Source organism: Propithecus coquereli, unplaced genomic scaffold, assembly GCF_000956105.1.
Source record: "Propithecus coquereli isolate 6110/MARCELLA unplaced genomic scaffold, Pcoq_1.0 Scaffold717, whole genome shotgun sequence".
Classification (NCBI taxonomy): Eukaryota; Metazoa; Chordata; class Mammalia; order Primates; family Indriidae; genus Propithecus; species Propithecus coquereli.
In genome coordinates, this window is record NW_012153252.1 from 105,340 (window position 1) to 121,975 (window position 16,636).

General features: G+C 57.2%; 1 protein-coding gene across 1 annotated transcript in view; it reads left to right on the forward strand.

Annotated features, from left to right (window-relative positions):
• TSPEAR (thrombospondin-type laminin G domain and EAR repeats) overlaps positions 1-16,636 on the forward strand; it is a 68,915-nt gene that overhangs the window by 49,690 nt on the left and 2,589 nt on the right. The window contains exons 9-10 of the mRNA XM_012661528.1: positions 9,812-9,999; positions 16,206-16,307. Coding sequence (XP_012516982.1) covers positions 9,812-9,999; positions 16,206-16,307 — 290 coding nt within the window. The remainder of the gene's footprint in view (positions 1-9,811; positions 10,000-16,205; positions 16,308-16,636) is intronic.

Consider the following 16,636-nt stretch of genomic DNA (forward strand, 5'->3'; position numbering starts at 1 on the left):
CAGAGAGGCTCGGACAGCCCGGCAGGGGTCGGGGTGCCTCCGGCAGGTCTCCCTGTGGGGACAGTCGCCCACGGCTCCCACCAGGCCAGGTGCAGGCAGGCTAGGGCTCCCAGTGAGCACGGCCCGAAGCCCTGGCCCTGCCCTGTGCTTGGAGCAGGGCTTTCTCCATCCCTGACAACCTCCTTCTGGAACCCTGGGAATTTCCGAGGGCACCTTTCTGGTCTTCCTGCTCGAAAAGCCTTTCAGAGATTTCTGGAAAGTCTGTGGCCACATGAGCCCAGATGGTTAGTGATTCTACCTCAGACCCATTTCCCAGATGCGAAAACTGAGGCTCAGAAGTGCAGGGTCCTGGCCAAGGGCATGGCGGGACGCACAGAGCCAGCTTGTCCCTGGGTGTCCTTGCGTCCACACGAGCGCCTGCTGCCCCCCTGCACCGCAGGGTGGAGCCTGAATTTCCAGAGAGGTGTCCCGTACCCACTGATGCGGCCCCTCCACAGACTGCTGCTCTCCTGAAGCGACATGGGGACGAGCCGCTGAGCTCTGCTGATCTTAGCGTGTTCTGGAAGGCAGTCAGGACACGTGCGTGGGACGCGGTTGCTGGATAAACAGGGCTTCTGTCCTGCGTGACGTCGTTGGAGACGGGCAGCTCCGGTCTGCGCCTGGCCCCGGGCGCAGGTCCTGGACACACTCGGGCGTGCTCAGAAGGGGGCCGCAGCAAAGACGCAAAAAGCGGAGGTCTGGTCTGTGCAGCCCGAGGGGAGCAGGCGCACGGGGCGGGTGATGCCGCCTGAAAGAGACATCCAGAAGATGGGGGCCGGAGCAGAACACGGAGGACAGAGAGCACCGCTGTCACCCACGTCGTGGGAGGACCTGCGGCAGGCCCCGGGCGGGCGGCTGGGACCTCGCACACAGCAGTGGGCTCCCCCGACCTGCGACAGCGGCCGCCTTCTTTCAGTAATTCCCCAGAACCCACAAAAGTCCACTTTCATGTTTTGCCAACATTTTTCATATTGTGTTTAGATCCTTTTAGGGCCTGGGGATGTCTTAATTTGTTTACTGTTTGCTTTGAGTCTTGCAACACCTTCCACGAGCATGAGCTTTGAAGCAGGCAAACCCGAGGTGCTTTGAACACGCGTGTGCGCCGTGGAGAGGCCCTTCTGGAAGGGCCGTGGGGGTGGGGGCAGGCGGCTGCGTGGCTGTGCACACAGACCCCCGTTGCTCCCAGGAGCACTGACCGGGCGCTTCCAGTGGTTCAAAGGACGGGCGGGGGCATGCGGGATTCGGCAGCCGGGGCCGGTGAGAGTGGGTCTGGCCGCCCACTGGGAGGCAGAGCTAGTGCCCTGTTCCTCTGCCCGGCCCCCGAAGCCTCTGCCCACCCCACCAGGAATCTTAGAACCTTCCTCCAGGGGAGAGACCGAGTGGGCCTCCCCAGCTGGGTCCAAGGGAGGATCGAGCTCTGTCCCCGCTGAAACCCAGCCTCCGGGTGCCGGAATCCCTGTGCCTGATGGGGGTGGGGCCCGGGTTCACGGCTGTGAAATGGCCGGTTTCAAATGGATTTTGCTTCTGAGTGAGTTTGCTGCAAACTTCGAAAAGTCTTGCAGCTCTCAAATCTTTGCGGTTGTGTAAGTGTGGCTGAGGGCTTGTGGGGTGGTGACAAGGACAGAAGCAACCGCACGAGCAGGGCCTGCTTGTCACAGCCGTGCCCCCAGTGCCACAGGCTTCCGCAACACACGAACACACACATACACACAAACGCACACGCACACATGCGTGTGCACACTTGCTTTCGTGGCAGCGGCAGGGGTAGAGGGGCCCTGGGCAGAGCCACGGTGGGTGCAGTCTTGGGGACAGGCTGCGGCCAGGTGGTCAGACAGACAGGTGGGAGCCCACCGCCGCTGTGAGACTTGGCTGCACGCGCCTCTGAGTCTCAGTGTCCAGAGCTGTGACATGGGCGTGGCGTGAGAGCATCCCTCGGGGGTTGGAAAGGGCAGGGCGGAGCCTGGGCAGGGGCCCGGCAAAGGCCGCTCTGTGCTCTGTGACTTGGAGCTAGCAGCGGCCCAGACAGCTGGCGAGGTGCCGGGTGTGGAGGGTCTGCTGGGCAGTGCACTGAGCCCTGGGACTGCCCGCCTTCCCCTGCGGGTTCCTCCCACCTCCCGCCCTCCCCCAGGCAGCCCCGACCACAGAGGCACCCTCCTTCCTTGCCCCATCAAGCCGGAGCCCAGGGGCCACTCTGCCCAGCCCCTAATCCACCGATTACTGGGCGCCCACCCACCCTCCAGGGAGCTGTCGGGGCTCCAGGTGCTCCTGGCCGCCAAGTCCCTGAAGTGCCATTGCCCCAGCGAGGTGCTCCCGAGCCTGCCGGGCGCCGGGCCAGGGGCAGTAGGGCAGGGCTCCAGGGGAACTCCGTGGGAGGGCGGGACCTGCCTGGCCCAGCAGGTGCCTGCCGCCTGGGCTCCGGTGCAGGCAGGCTTGGCAGGGCGTGTGCTTTTCCCTCCCGCATGAGTCCCCAACACAGCAAGAGTCCAGGAGTGGCCTGACGGCGCTCAGACCACACACCTGCTGCCTGGGCCGGCGCAGCCCTGGTGGCCTCAGCAGAGGGGCAGGGTCTCCCCATCCGGTGACAGACTTCCGACAGCCTGGCATCGGGAGGAGGGATCCTCACAGGCTGTGACCGGCCAGCCATGGACCTGGCCAGCTAGGAGCTGGGACCATGAGCCGGTGTCGCCCACGTGGGTCTCTGCCAGCCTCCAGCCAGCTTCAGGTAAGTAGGGAATAGCTGTGTTGTGAAAGTACGTCCCAAGCATCGCATGGGTTCACACAGACTGAAAAACCATTCAATGTTAGCTGAAATTCAGATTGCACGGGCACCCTGCATTTGCTCAATCGGGGAACAGAAGAGGGATGTGAGCCGCCTGCCAGCCAGCTACTGCCACCCACCAGGCCCCCCAGTCCTGCGCCACCCGCTCCCTGCAGCCCGGATCCACCAACCCCATGCCCTGGGCAGTCCCCGCCCCCACCCTGCTGCAGCCCGCAGCCGACTCGAGGTCCTCACAGAGCAGACGGGGCAGCCTCAGGCACAGGCGAAGTGCAGCTGACATCTGCCTCCCGCTAGCCCTGAAAGTGGGCCAGCCCCCTGCCCTGGAGTTCTGGGGTGCTGCAGGCCACAGGAGACTCAGGTCACCCGAGACTCAGGACCCAGAATCTCTGTTCCAGGGGAGCTCCCCATCCCCCCGGCTCACACAGCCTGAGTCTCCCACGCCCTTGGGAAGTGCCAGGTCCTCTCGGGGATCCCCGGAGCCCCTGTCTCCAGGCACCTGGCGCCGTGCCCCTCGGGGCTGGCACAGGCTACCCACATGGCACTCGCTCACCTGTCTCCTGACACCTTCCAGCTCCTGTGGGTTTCGGAGCCATCCGGGTACATCTGACCTCCTCCTGCCGCTGCTCAGAAGCCTCCTGTAGCCCCCCAGGCCCTGCCCTCCTGCCCTTCTCCCCACTCCCTCGACCCTCTGCGTTTGCGCTGTGGCCCCTTGTGCCTGGACGCCCTCCCCGTCTCACCCCTCCTCCATGCCTCCTCTCCTGTGCTCCCCAAGTCCCGCACAGCCCCTCCACGGCCCCCTCTGCTGGGCCCTCCACTCGGGGTCCCCTTGGTGCAGGGAGGGCACCTCACCCATCGCCAAGGTGCAGCACCTGGCTGGACGCCATACGCAGCGGCCCTCACGGCCCAGAGCCCGGCGAGCCGGCAACAGGGCAGGCACACGCGGGCTTTCCCTGGAGAGCGAGCTGCGGGCTCTGAGAGCCACCCCGGGCTGCGCGGGCACCGCGAGTGGTGAGCGAGTAACTGAGGCGCAGACAGCTCGCCACGGAAGGAAGCCCTGGCCGTCTGGGGGGACGTGCTGTGCGGTGTGGTCATGCAGGTGGGGGCGTGTGCGTGTCTGCGTACATGCATGTATGTATGTATACATGTACACATACATTGGTGCATGTATATGCATGTGTGCAGGTGTGCATGTCTTGTGCATGTGCTTGCAGGTGTGAGCATGTATATTCACGTGTGCAGGTATGTGAGTGTGTGTATGTGCAGATGCATGTGTGTGCATATATATACACGTGTGCATACACAGTGCACGTTCATGTTTGCGTGTGTGTGTGCATGCAGGTGTGTGCAGGCATGCATACAGGGGGGTGCACACGCGTGATTGCCTACTGGGGGGTTTCCTCGGCACGTGGGAAGAGCCATGACTGGACCGATTGACGGCTCCTCTTCCTTTCCTGCTGAGTCAGGGAACGGGCATGTGTGTAACGCACACACCCGTGTGGGTGTTTAACAATCACACTCTGCGCAGCTGCCACAGAGGGAGGAAGGTCCCACAGGCCCCTCGGAGGACGTGGGGTGGCCCTGGGCGCTGTTCCCCAGCAGACAGAAAGTCGCACCTGTCGGCTGCGTGAGGAGGGGACGTGCTAATCCAGCAATCCTCAGGCAGCTCCTGGCCCCGCCGGGGGTCCAGTGACCGCCAGGTGTCCTGGTCCTCTTGCCCTGGTCCTGGGGGGTCTTATTCGTTTGCCTTAAGCCCACCTATGTGCGCTCCTTGGGACTACCGTGGCCTGGGACCTTGCTCAGTGACCGCAGAGCCACGTCCTCACCTGCAGCCCAGGTGCTCTGGGCTCAGGCAGGCGACGGCGCCCTCTGCTGGGCATGGAGAAAACGCCTTTCCGTTTGGCCCAGAGCTTTGTTCTCATTCACTGAGCGTCCACCTGCCGCCAGCCCGCACGAGACAGGCAGGGAGGCCAGGGACGCCTGGGCAGCCCCACCCCAAATTTACAGGCGAGGAAGGTTAACTGACCTACCTCGGAAGGGCAGGTCGCAGCAGACCCAGGGATCTGAGCCGGGCCTTTGCCTCTTCACGCAAATAGAAAACATCCCCTGTGGTTGCTGCCACACAAGGCTCTCGGAGCCGCTTCCCATGTTCTCTGGGTGAGGCGAGGTGCCCCTCGAGCTGGAGGCTGTCTCTGGGCATGGGGCGAAGCCAGCAAGAGGCACAATTGGCCCATCCCAGGCGCGGGCCCACAGCGCGGCCTGCTCTGTCCTCAGCCAGGACGACCTGGGACGGCGCAGGCGTGGCCTGCCTCTGGCCTCTGCGGGACGCGGCCAGGACCTGAGGGGCTCTCACCTGCTACGTAGCTTCAGGCATCCCTGCACCCCGAGGCTCAATCCCTGTCCACACCACAGGGATCTGGGTGGAACCCAGTCCCGAGCGTTATCCCGAGACAGGCAGGTGGGGGAGGCACGACCTAACCCTGTTCCCGCAGGGGGCACGGTGGCCCCGGGCGGTGCCCTCGCACAGAGAGGAGGCCGATTCCTCCCCTTGGCTCCCCACAGAGCCAGGGCCTGTGCCCCACAATGCTGACCTAAAATGCTGAAACCACGTAGCTTTCCTGCTGGGAAGCGGCGGTGGAACACGGCTCTCAGACCCGGTCACCCGCTCCCAACTTTCCTAGCAGCCGGGCAGCCTGGAAGTCGGCATTTGCATTGCTCTGGGTTCTCCAGAGACGCACGCGGGGAGACTTGTTATGGGGTTGGTGCACACGAGTGCAGGGCAGAGAAGTCCCACGATCTGCCGACGGCAGGCTAGAGGCCCCGAGAGCCGGCCGTGCCCGAAGGCCTGAGCAGCAGGCAGCAATGCAGCAGTTCCCAGCCAGGGCCCAGGCTGGGATCAGGAGCGCTGGGTCCGGGGGCAGGAGGAGGAGGCGGCTGCAGCTCGAGCAGACAGAGTTGCCCTCCTCCGCCTTTTTGCTGCGGCGGGACCCTCGGTGGTTTGGAGCACGCGGCTCTGTGCGGGTGGGTGTCCCTCCCTCAGTGCACCGATTCAGACAGGAATCTCAACGTCCCACCGGCCATCTGGGCATCTCTCTGCCGGTCACACTTGGACTTGCAGAATCCACCCTTGCGCCACCTCCCCTCCTCCATCTGTCCCCCACCCTTGCACCCAGTGCTCCTCTCAGCACAGTCCCCTGGGCCATGAGATGCAGCCACCGAGCCCCCGGTAGCCTCCAAGGACTGAGTCCACAGCTTCCAACCTGAATACGTGAGCACCTGCTCCAGGCACGGCCCGGCCAGCTCGGAGGGAGTGAGACCGGAGAAACAGCCCCGGGCCCCAGGGCTCGTTTCCCACCGGGCAAGGGGCTCAGTGTTTTTCGAAAACTCTTTTCTGTGTGCGCACAGGGAGATGTTTAGATCTAAGATCCTACAGTTCTGTTGTCCCAGCAAGTGTGCATACCCGTGGGGCCACCACCACCAAAACCCTGGATATTGTCCTCACTCCAGAAAGTTCTTCATGCCCCTCGTCGGGCCACGGCTCCTCCTCCCTGGCCACCCCAGGCAACCGCCGCTGACGGGTCTTCCTGTCGTAACACTTCTAATAAACAGAATCACACCGTGTGTGCTGTACGTTATCGAACATATGTATTTGTTTCTTTTCTTTCTCCTGCCAATGGACGCCTAAGCTATTTCCAGATTTTGACGGTTACGAATGAAGCTATTAAGTCCCTTCTCACACGTGGCTTTTTGGGGACATACATTTTTATTTCTCCTGGGCGAAAACCTGTCAGTGGAATTCCGGGGCGTAAGACAGGTGTGTGTTTAACTTTTGAATAAATCACGACACAGTTTGTCAAACGATCGCGGCGCTTCCTGCTCACCGCGGGGTGTGCGCGTCCCAACGCCCACGTCCCTTCGGCGCTGGGTCCCGTCAGCGGTTCTCGTTTCAGACACGGGGGGGACGGGGTATCTGCAGGTGGTTTTTAAGTTTCAACTCCCTGGTGATTTTGAGACCTTCCGTGTGCGAATCGGCTTTGCATGTTTTCGTTTGTGAAATGCACATTCGGGTCTTTTGTGCCCACACTTTAAGGATTTTTGTTTGCTGCCTTTTCGCTGTCGGTGTGTAGGAGTCCTGTGTGTTCTGGACCCAAGTCCTTTGTCAGGTACACAGTCCTCCATCCCAGCGCCTCTTATTCACGTTATCAATAGTATTACATGCTGCTCCAGGAGTTACAACGTGCATGTTTGACTTAGCAAAGTCTATTCCGAATTAATGTCATGCTACTTCCGGGGGTATGACCTTATAGTCATATGATTTGATTTGTCTCTACCCACCCACCGTGCCGTCGGGCGCGTGTGTAAGATCACGCGTCTACTGAGGTCACGGGCGCGGCATTTTCGCTTTAGACGGCCAGGTGTCTACACCGCGTACCTGCCGCCTCCAGAGTCCTTCGATCTTTTCTGCAGACCCTAATTCCCTTCCGCTGTGATTGTCCTTCAGCTGCAATAGCTCTTTCAGCACTGCTTATAAAGCAGGGCTCATGGCAATTAATGCTATCACTTCATCTGAAAACGACTTTATTTTACCTTCATTTTAAAAGGCTATTTTCACTGGCTATGGAGTGGTAGGTTCACATTTTTTACTTTCAGTTACTTTAAAGACGTTTTTCTGTTGACTTTGAGATTCCTTATTTCTGATGAGAAATCAATCATCATTTGCACTGTTGTCTCTCTGTATCAAATGTGTCTTTTTTCCTCTGGCTGCTTTTAAGATTTTCTCTTTATTTTCAGCTATTTGAACGTGATGTGTCTGGGTGTGACTCTTTTGTATTTATTCTGTTTAGGGTCTAGAATCTTCTTGGATCTGTCGTTTGATGCTTTTAATCAAATTTGGAAAAAATTTTAGCCATAATTTATTTAAATGGTTTTTTTTGCCTCATTTGTTTTTCCTTTCCTTCTGTGTCTGCAATTACATGTATATTAATTAGGCTGTATAATATTGTCCCACAGGTCGTGGGGGTTCTGTTCATTTTGATTATAATCTCCTTTTTCTTCTTTGCGTATTTCAGTGTAGATCATTTCTCTTGAAACTGATCCTTTCCTCTGGATTGTCCACGCAGTTCTTAATCCCATGCACCAAATTTATGAATATAGATATTGCACTTCTCAATTATAGGGTTTCCATTTGGTTCTTCTCGGAGTTTTCTTAGCTCCCTACATCCCATCTCATCACTCATTATGTACGTCTGTGGATTCTCATCACAGTTATTGTAAAATTTTTTCTGCTAATTCCGGTATCTGCACTGTGTCGGTCTATTTCTACAGACTGTTTTCTCTCTTGATCACGGGTCACATTTGCCTGCTCTATTCCGTGTTAGTGGTTTTCTGTTGCATATTAGACATTATGGTTATACACAGTAGAGACCATATATTCTACTGTCTTCCTCTGAGGAGTGTTGAGTATTGTTCCAGAAAAAGTTTAAGTTCTCGGTGCCTCGCCTTAACCTCTGAAAGCTTGGTTTTAGATTTTGTTGTGATGCGTCTAATTTAGTTTGGCTTTTAGTTCTGTGAAATAACCCTTAGTTCTGGGACATGGTCCTTAATCCTAGGGTGTAGCCCTTCTATGGTTTCAGTGGAAATACCAAAGTGTTTTCCAAATCCCTCTACCTTGGTATGACCCAAACTCCAACTCTGTCTCCCCAGCACTGGGCAGCTGTTTAAACCTCTGGTCAGCTGTTGTTTGTCTTCGGTTCCTTGGAGTCACGACCGTGTATATAATTCAAGAGTTAGACAAGCGTTTGAGAGGCGTTAATATGGGATATCAGGAATTCCCTCTCATGGTTCCTTTCTAGGATGTTCCCCTTCGGTTTATGGCCGCTCCTGAGGCCCCAGACTCTGCTCTGACTCCTCTGGCCAAGCCGACCACTGCTTTCCCTGAGCGCCATCTGGGCGGGGGCGTCCTCAGCGGGAGTCAGAACACGTGGGCCTCACGCGGTGTGGTTCTATTCCTTCCGGGGCCACATCCCCTCCCCCTTTGCCTGCTTGGCCTTGAAACAGTTGAGTGTGTTTTCTAAGGGCTTCACCTGGAGTTTAGAGCTGTTCTCAGCAGGAAGGTCGGTCGAATATAAGTTTCTCCACCAGTAACAGAAGCTGAAAGGGAAGGAGGAAAATGTGCTCCCTGAGTTTTGCGGCCCCTCCGGCCTGCGGGAGCAGGTAGCACCGACCCCCTTCCGCTGAGGTGGGGGCTGAGCCTCAGCACAGGGGCTCCCCAGAGAGCGTTTGCCCACCACGCAGCCTGCCGGGGCCCCTCTCCCTGCTGCCCACGTTTCCCAGGAAAGCGTGTCCTGCGTTCCTGCCCCGAGTCCTCTCTCTCCCATGCTCAGCCCTGGGCTGAGTCCCGCCACCCCCGCCACCCCCACCCCCGAGGTGCTGGACACGAACTTCCCCCGTGTGGGCCTCACATGCACATCAGCCCGTGCAGCCCCCGGGGGGTGGGAACGGCTCCGCAGGTCACCACTGGGGTGAAAGTGCACCCTGAGCCCCTCGGGGTGATGAGTGATTGCGGAAGAACAGCGAGCACAGGAGCACAGAGAGGGCACTCTGTCTGTGGGGTCAAAGTCGGGGAAAACGTGTGGTAGGAAACATGGAGGGGCCTCGACAGTGCTTCTGTGTTTGTAGCAGGGACTGGAGACATCAGGGTGGGCTCCCTGGAGGAGGTGGCAGAGCAGACGGGACCAGAGCACTGGGCCACTGGGCAGGGCAGGCATGGAGTACTGAGAAGCACTTGGCACAGATGGTCTCCGGGAACGTGGGCGCAGTTGGCACTAACACTCATGAAGGGAATGGTGGATGGGAGGCTGCCGGCGGGGGCAGCGAGTCTGGAGCCTGGAGCTCGGCGGGCGCTCGGCCGTGCTGGGGATCCGCGTCTTCCCAGCTGCCACGCCGGGCGCGTGTGAGGCGCTCCGTCCGCTCAGGCCTCCCTGTCCTTCTATGCAGACGTTCGGCGCCGCGGACTGGGAGGTCTTCCACATCGGGGAGAGGATCTTCCTGGCCGTTGCCAACAGCCACAGCTACGACGCGGCGGTGCAGGCGCAGAACGGCTCCTACGTCCTCAACTCGGTCATCTACGAGCTGAACCTGACCGCACAGGCCTTCGTCAAGTTCCAGGACATCCCCACCTGCAGGTACCGCCGCGGCCGGGCTGGCGGGAAGGGCGGAGCTGGTCGGGGCCCCACCCTGTGGCACGGCCCGTGCGGGACCGTCCTCCCCACTGTTCCCGCGCACGGACCGGCCCGGAGCAGGCGGCGCCGCCCTGAGCCTCGCCGTGTTTGGTTCCCAGAGTCAGGCGTGCGCAGAGCTTAGCATGTCACCACCTGCTTCCTCTCGTCCGGCAGTGCAGGCTGGAGGGGCCGCCGAGGCTCAAGGAGCCGTGGCTGTCCGCGTGTCATGGGGCAGGTGTGAGGTCCAGGGCCTCAGGCGGGTGTCCTGACCGTGCGTCCACAGCCTGCCCGCTCTGGCCACCACCAGACACAGTTGCTCCCTTTCCCCCCGAATTGGCGTCCTCCTGACACCAGGACACAGATCGGCGTGTGCGGGGAGGAGGGAGGCTGGGTCAGGATGTGCCGGGTGGGGCCAGCTCTGCGGGACCACTGAAGGTCGTGTGGGCTCCACGTGTGGGACACTGGGTGCCAAGGACCCATGACCGTCGCGGCCTGGGCTCCCTCTGGGCGGGGCTCCGGAGGTCTGTGAAGGAAAGCGCGACGCAGTCTGCGCCGTTCGGATCCCAGAGCCGGGCCTGCTGGCTCAGAGCGGGAGCCCAGCGCTCGTGCCAGCCCCGGCGCAGCAGCGGCTTCCCCAGGTCCCCCTGGTTTTGCGCACCCCTTATGCCGTGCGGTAACTGCTCACGACCCTCCCGAGCACCGGGCCTGGCGTCAGCCCGAGATGCGACGATGAATAGGTTCAGACGCCTTGAGGGGAAAAGTCTCCAGGATGAACTCCAGGAAGCGGGGCGAGGACCAGCAACGTGGCACGGCCCGGTGCGGAGGACAGGCGGGGCCCCGCGTGCGTAGCTGCATCCACACGGGTCCCGGGGCGCCCCAGTCGGCAGGGCCACCCAGGGACAGGTGGGTGCCGGGGAGCACACAGGTCAGGAAGGCCTCTCTGTTTATACCCCACGACTTCTGAACCGCTTGATTTTCAGGCGTGCACACTGTTAACTTATCAATAAGCCACTCACACAAGTTTTTAAAATTTAAAGTGAGAAAGTGACCCTCAGAAGAGCGAGCTACGCTGCCCAGCTGGGAGCCGGGGCCCGGCAGCCACCGGTGGGGGAGGCGGACACGGGCCTTGGCCCCTCTGAGAGCCACGTCCTCAGGGCTCGGCTGCGGCCCAGAGTGCCTTCGAGAACAACATGTAGCTCAGGCACTTTAGAGCGAAGTTCAGAAAAAGCGAGTTTGAGAACGAACCGCGATTAATTGCGTGAAATGCACCCACGGAGACGAGGCCGGCTAGAAACTGACGGGGCAGATGCCTTCGGAACTGACGGGGCAGATGGCTTCGGAACTGGGAACCGCGGGAGCCACAGACTCATGTTCACGGTGTCCAGCCACGCGCCACGGCCAATGGCGGGAACAACTCACTAACGAAGTCCGTAAACATTAAAGCGGTTTTAACAATTCCCGTCAAACTCTCACTGTGGCGGTCACGTTAGAAGACTGCGGAGTGGGACCCTGTGTGCAGAAGCACAATTCCTAGCGCTTCCGCCTCACGTGGGACGTTCCCTCCTCCCTCCTGCGTCCGAGGAGCCGCACGCGGCCTCATCCTGCAACACGTGGAAAACCTGCCCGGGGCAGCTGGCGGCTTCGTGGCTGTGTGATCCTGGCTCTAACTGCACTCACACGGTGTGCTGCGTTTGCGTGTTTGTTACAATCCAATGGATGTATTGAATCCACAGACGTTTTAGATGTTCTAGAATGTTCCCAACCCCACACCCTTACCCGCCCCCGCCCCCGCCTGTCTCCAGCCCCTGCAGCCACCAGCCGCTTTCCATCCCTGCGCACGTCCTCGTCCCGGACATTCCGTGTAAGTGACATTGGCAGTAGGTGGCCTTTTGTGTCTGGCTCCTGTCTCAGCGTCCTGTTGTCAAGGCTCATCCGCGCTGGAAGCTGCGTCTGCGCCTCCTTCCTCGCTGTGGCCAAGTGACACGATGTCACGTGGATGTCACTGTCTTTCCCTTTGTCCTTTGATGAGTGTCTGTGGTGTTTCCACCTTTTGACCAAAGGGTAATTCCGAAGAAGAAGAATATACTTCGGATTTCTGTCGGCGAAATTAGCGTAGCCGAATATTCGGTGTGGATTGGAGGCAGAAACAGGCAGCCTCTGCCGGGAACCGTCCTTCCCTCACCTGGAGCCAAAGCCCGCTGCTGACCGCGCCGCGGTGCAGCCGACGGCCACTTCGCCGTCTCGCAGGAAAACATTGCTGTGGGTTCGTCTTCCGCAGGCTCAGAACCCAATTCCCAGCGAGGAATTCGCGCGTGGATCGCACCGACGCGCTGACCCGCACACCCCAGACCAGGGCACGCGGCCGGGGGTGCGGTCGAGCCCCCCAGTGAGCGAGTGTGGGCACCAGTTTGGGGCCGAATCGTTGCCCACCACTGTGGAGGCCGAGGGGGGTCCTGACCAATGGAAGAAGGGCCCTCCGGCCCCTGCCCCGCCCACCTCACCCCTGCCCTCTCCGAGGTCCCTCCCCTCCCAGGTCCTGTCTGAGCACCTGCTGGAGGTCCCCTGCCCCCCGCCGCGATGCCCCACCGGGAAGCACCCAGAGATGAGCCGTGGCCATGAGGGGCCTCTGCTGCCGGGACGGGCCACAGCCTGAGGCTGCCACACGAGGAGGCACCGCCCGGCCTCCCCTCAGACTGGCCCCTGCTTGCTGCATGGCTTCTGCCTCGGTTTCCTCATCTCTGGAGTGGGCACAGGACCTGCAGTGATCAGAGAGGCGTCAGGCAGAGACGAGATGTGGGCCTGACGGCTGACGGCCCAGAGGGCCTCCCAGAGTGGCAGGGTCTGGGGCAGCCGCCTGCCGGGTCCCGGGAACTGCGCGGCCCTGAGCACAGACGGCCCCTCGGCACACTCGGGCCAGGCCCTTGCCCGGGGGAACATGTGGCCTTAAGGCCACATGTGCCTTCTAGGTCCTTAAGTGCAGCCTTCGGACTGAATCCAAATTTTACAGAACAAATCCTTTCATTTCTGTCAATACATTCTTGTTCCTCTTTTATATTTTTATTTATTTTTAAAACGAAGATATTCAAAATACCAAAGAATAAAATAAGTTTCAATGAAATAATGCTCCGAGATAGACCAGCACACTTAGAACATTAGCTAGCCTTAAGGGCTAAACCTACAGGTGCTACATGATTTAGTTCCAACTTCCCCCGCCTGGCTGGCGCCACTGCCATGCTAGGCGGGTTGGCCGCAGTTTATGGGGGTCGAGTACGCCAGTCTGCTGTCAGCTTTTGACACCAGGCCACTGTGTTTCTGTTTGAGGTGGAATTTGAGAATAGTTGCACAGCTAGACAGCATTTTTCAATTCTGTGTGCCTAACAGCCCATCATATCCAAAGACCAAGAGAACGCTGAAGGAAGAAAACAGATTTTTTTCATGAGGATTGGGAATTGCAATCTTGTGTCTGCTAAAGAAAAGATGATTGCTTGCTTTGTGATACTGCAATGTCAACATTTAAGAAATTCAATGCTCATCGTCATCATAACACTCATAAGGACCACAAACATTTTAAATTAGAGAGAGAGATGTGAAAGGTGGTATTGCAGAAATTAAAAAGTGAAAAGCAAAAGCAAAGACAAGTTTTTCAAGCAGGCACAGGACCTGGAAATAATAGCACAGAAGCAACTTATAAAGTAGCTTATATGCTCGGGGGCGGGCGGGGGGGGCAAGCCATTCAGTGATGTAGAAATTGCGAAAGAATGCACTGTCGAAGTTGTAGGATGCCTAGGCCCCGATAACGTTTCAAAGTATTAATACAAACAACGGCCTCTTTCAAGGAGAACCATAACGGGTGGGCAGCATGAATTCACCTTCAACTTAACAGAACAACTTCATGCAGTATTTCAAAAGGAAAAAACATATTATTCAATTGCTTTAGATGAATCAACTGATACTACTGAGTCAGCGCAGTTTTTCTACTTCATTCGGGTCATAACGGCAGATTTTCTTTGCTATGAAGAGTTACTCGCTTTGGGCACTCTTGTGAACAGAACACTGGGAATAGGTATCTTCAACAGCTTTCAAGATAAACAGGTCCTGATGCTCTCATTTCTTTTCATTGTATCTCGCATCAGCAAAGTCTCTGTGCTAAAGCTACTATTTTAAGTGACACTTTGCAACAAGTTGTAAGTATTGTTAGCTATATTCATGCAAAGGCAACAAGGCATTGTCAGTTTTGTAACAAGCTAAGGTTGAAGGACGAGGTATTCAGTGTGGATTTGCCGTACCATTCTAAAGTACATTGACTATCTCAGGGACAGGTGTTAGCCAAAATTTTATTTCTGCAAGAATAGAGAGTTAAATTTTATGAAGAACAGAATCAGCAATGTGAATTTTTGAAAGAAGATTTCTATAGGAATGCAGCATTTCTGTGTGGTATCAGGTCAAATCAAAACGACCTGAATATTTCTTTGCAAGGTAAAACTAAGTCACTCAGTCTATAGATGATATGTGGCAAAAAATCCAAGCATTTTGAAAAAAAAGATGTTTTTGTTCAAAACACTTCTTCAAAAGGAAATTTTGGATGGACATTTTGCCCAGTTGGCAAAGGTCACTGATGAGCAGGGTGATATAAGTGAATGATGATCTGAAGAATACGCAGCTGTTACAGACTGTTATTATTGACTGGAGAACACAGTGAAAGGTCACTGACTTTCAGAATCATGACATCCACTCAAATTAGCATTTCAGCCTCAGCTAGTTGATCTCGCCAAGGCACCTAAAGACCTACAGATGGAACTGATCGAGCTCTCAGGAGATGACAATTTAAAGTCATTGTTTGATGCTAAGAAAGACCCAATCGAAATGTGGAAAAACGCAGTAGAATACCCACGCCTTCCACAACATGTCTGAAAATGCTTTTCAGCCACTTATTGCTGCGAAGCTACATTCTCCTACCTCACCCAAATCCAGACGCCCTTAAGGTCACAGATGACGGACACCCATCTAGAGGGTCAACTGAACCTGTGACCTCTACGCTACAACCACGTATTCAGATGCTTTCCAACAAAAAGCAGACACCACAGAGTCACTAAAAGCTTAGTTAACTTTAAAATTGACAAATATTTTTCACTTTTTGAAATTATTAAGTACAAAGTGGCTAGTATTTTACAAAAGAATGTATATTTTTAAGTATATCTAACTGAAGTTCCTTGAATGTGGCCTTACTACAGCGGAATTAATGCGGCTTCCACCGTGAAAAGGCCCCACCCTGCTCTTGCCTGACACAGAACACAGCACGTCGGTCTGCGGTAAGAACAGCTTCCAAGCGCAGGAGAACACTTGTGGGTCGGCAGGGCCTCGGGCCCCTGATCCTGGGGACGGTCAGGGGTCCCAGGTGGGTGACCTCATGGCTGTGACCTCAAGCTCTTGCCTTCAGAGGGGGCTGTGAGCCCGGAACTTTTTCTCTGACTATTTCAACCTCTCAAAAGTGGACTTCTGCGCCGCAATAGTCAGCAGGGCCGTGCACCCTGGCCAAGAGGTGGAAACAGCCCAAGCGTCCGTCGCTGGACGAATGGACAAGCAGAACATGGCACACACGGTGCGATATTGTTCAGCCTGAAAAAGGACAGAAATTCTGCACCTTCTACAGCATGGAGGGGACTCGGGGAGAGAGCCAGTCACAAAAGGACAAACACTGTGCGGATCCGCCTGTCTGAGGTCCCCGAGCGGCCGGATTCACAGAGACAGAGAATGGAGCGGCGGGAGCCGGGGGCTGCGGAGGGGAGTTAATGTTTAATGGGGACAGGGCTTCGGTTTTGCCAGGTGTCAGGTTACGGAGAGGGACGGCGGTGATGGCTGCACAACACTGGGAACGTGCTTAGTGTGCACGTAAAATGACTGAAATGCTAAATTTTATGTGTGTTTAACCACAATCAAAATTCTTTAAAAAGTATTTTTAAGCCAACACCCAGTCTGCGTTGTCCCGGAATGGACCGGCGCGCCATGTAACTGAGAAAACCCTCCCGCCCCGCCCAGCTCCCGCCCTGGGAATCTCGGCGGGGGGCCCCGGCCCCGACTTCCGGAATCAGGAGAGTCGGCTCCAGTGCAACCCCTGTTCCCTGGCGACACCCCAGCTCTGTGCCCTGACCTCCCCTCGCTTGCTCCCGCAGCGCGCTGGACTGGGAGTTTTTCTCGGTGGGAGAAGACTACTTCCTGGTGGTGGCGAACTCCTTCGACGGAAACACCTTCTTGGTGAACAGTATTATTTACAGGTAAAGGGCTGCCGAGGGCCGGCATCCTCCCTCACCGCCGTGGGCCCCTTTGGGGTCACCCTCCCTTGCAGGCGACCACAGGCTCACCTGTGGGGCCAAGGTAGCTTCCCGAGGCCACGCCTTTGGCTCAGCCACCGGAGTCCTGGAGCTGACTCTTGCCACCAAGGGTTCTGGCGCAGACATGGTCATGTGGACACGGTGACTCGAGAGTTATTGACGCTTAATTTTCCTCATAGAGACACTGTGGGATTCTTGTTACGTTTATTTCTAGTTGTTCTAGTATTATAAGTATAAAGAACAGAGTTTTTTGGCCGGGCGCGGTGGCTCAC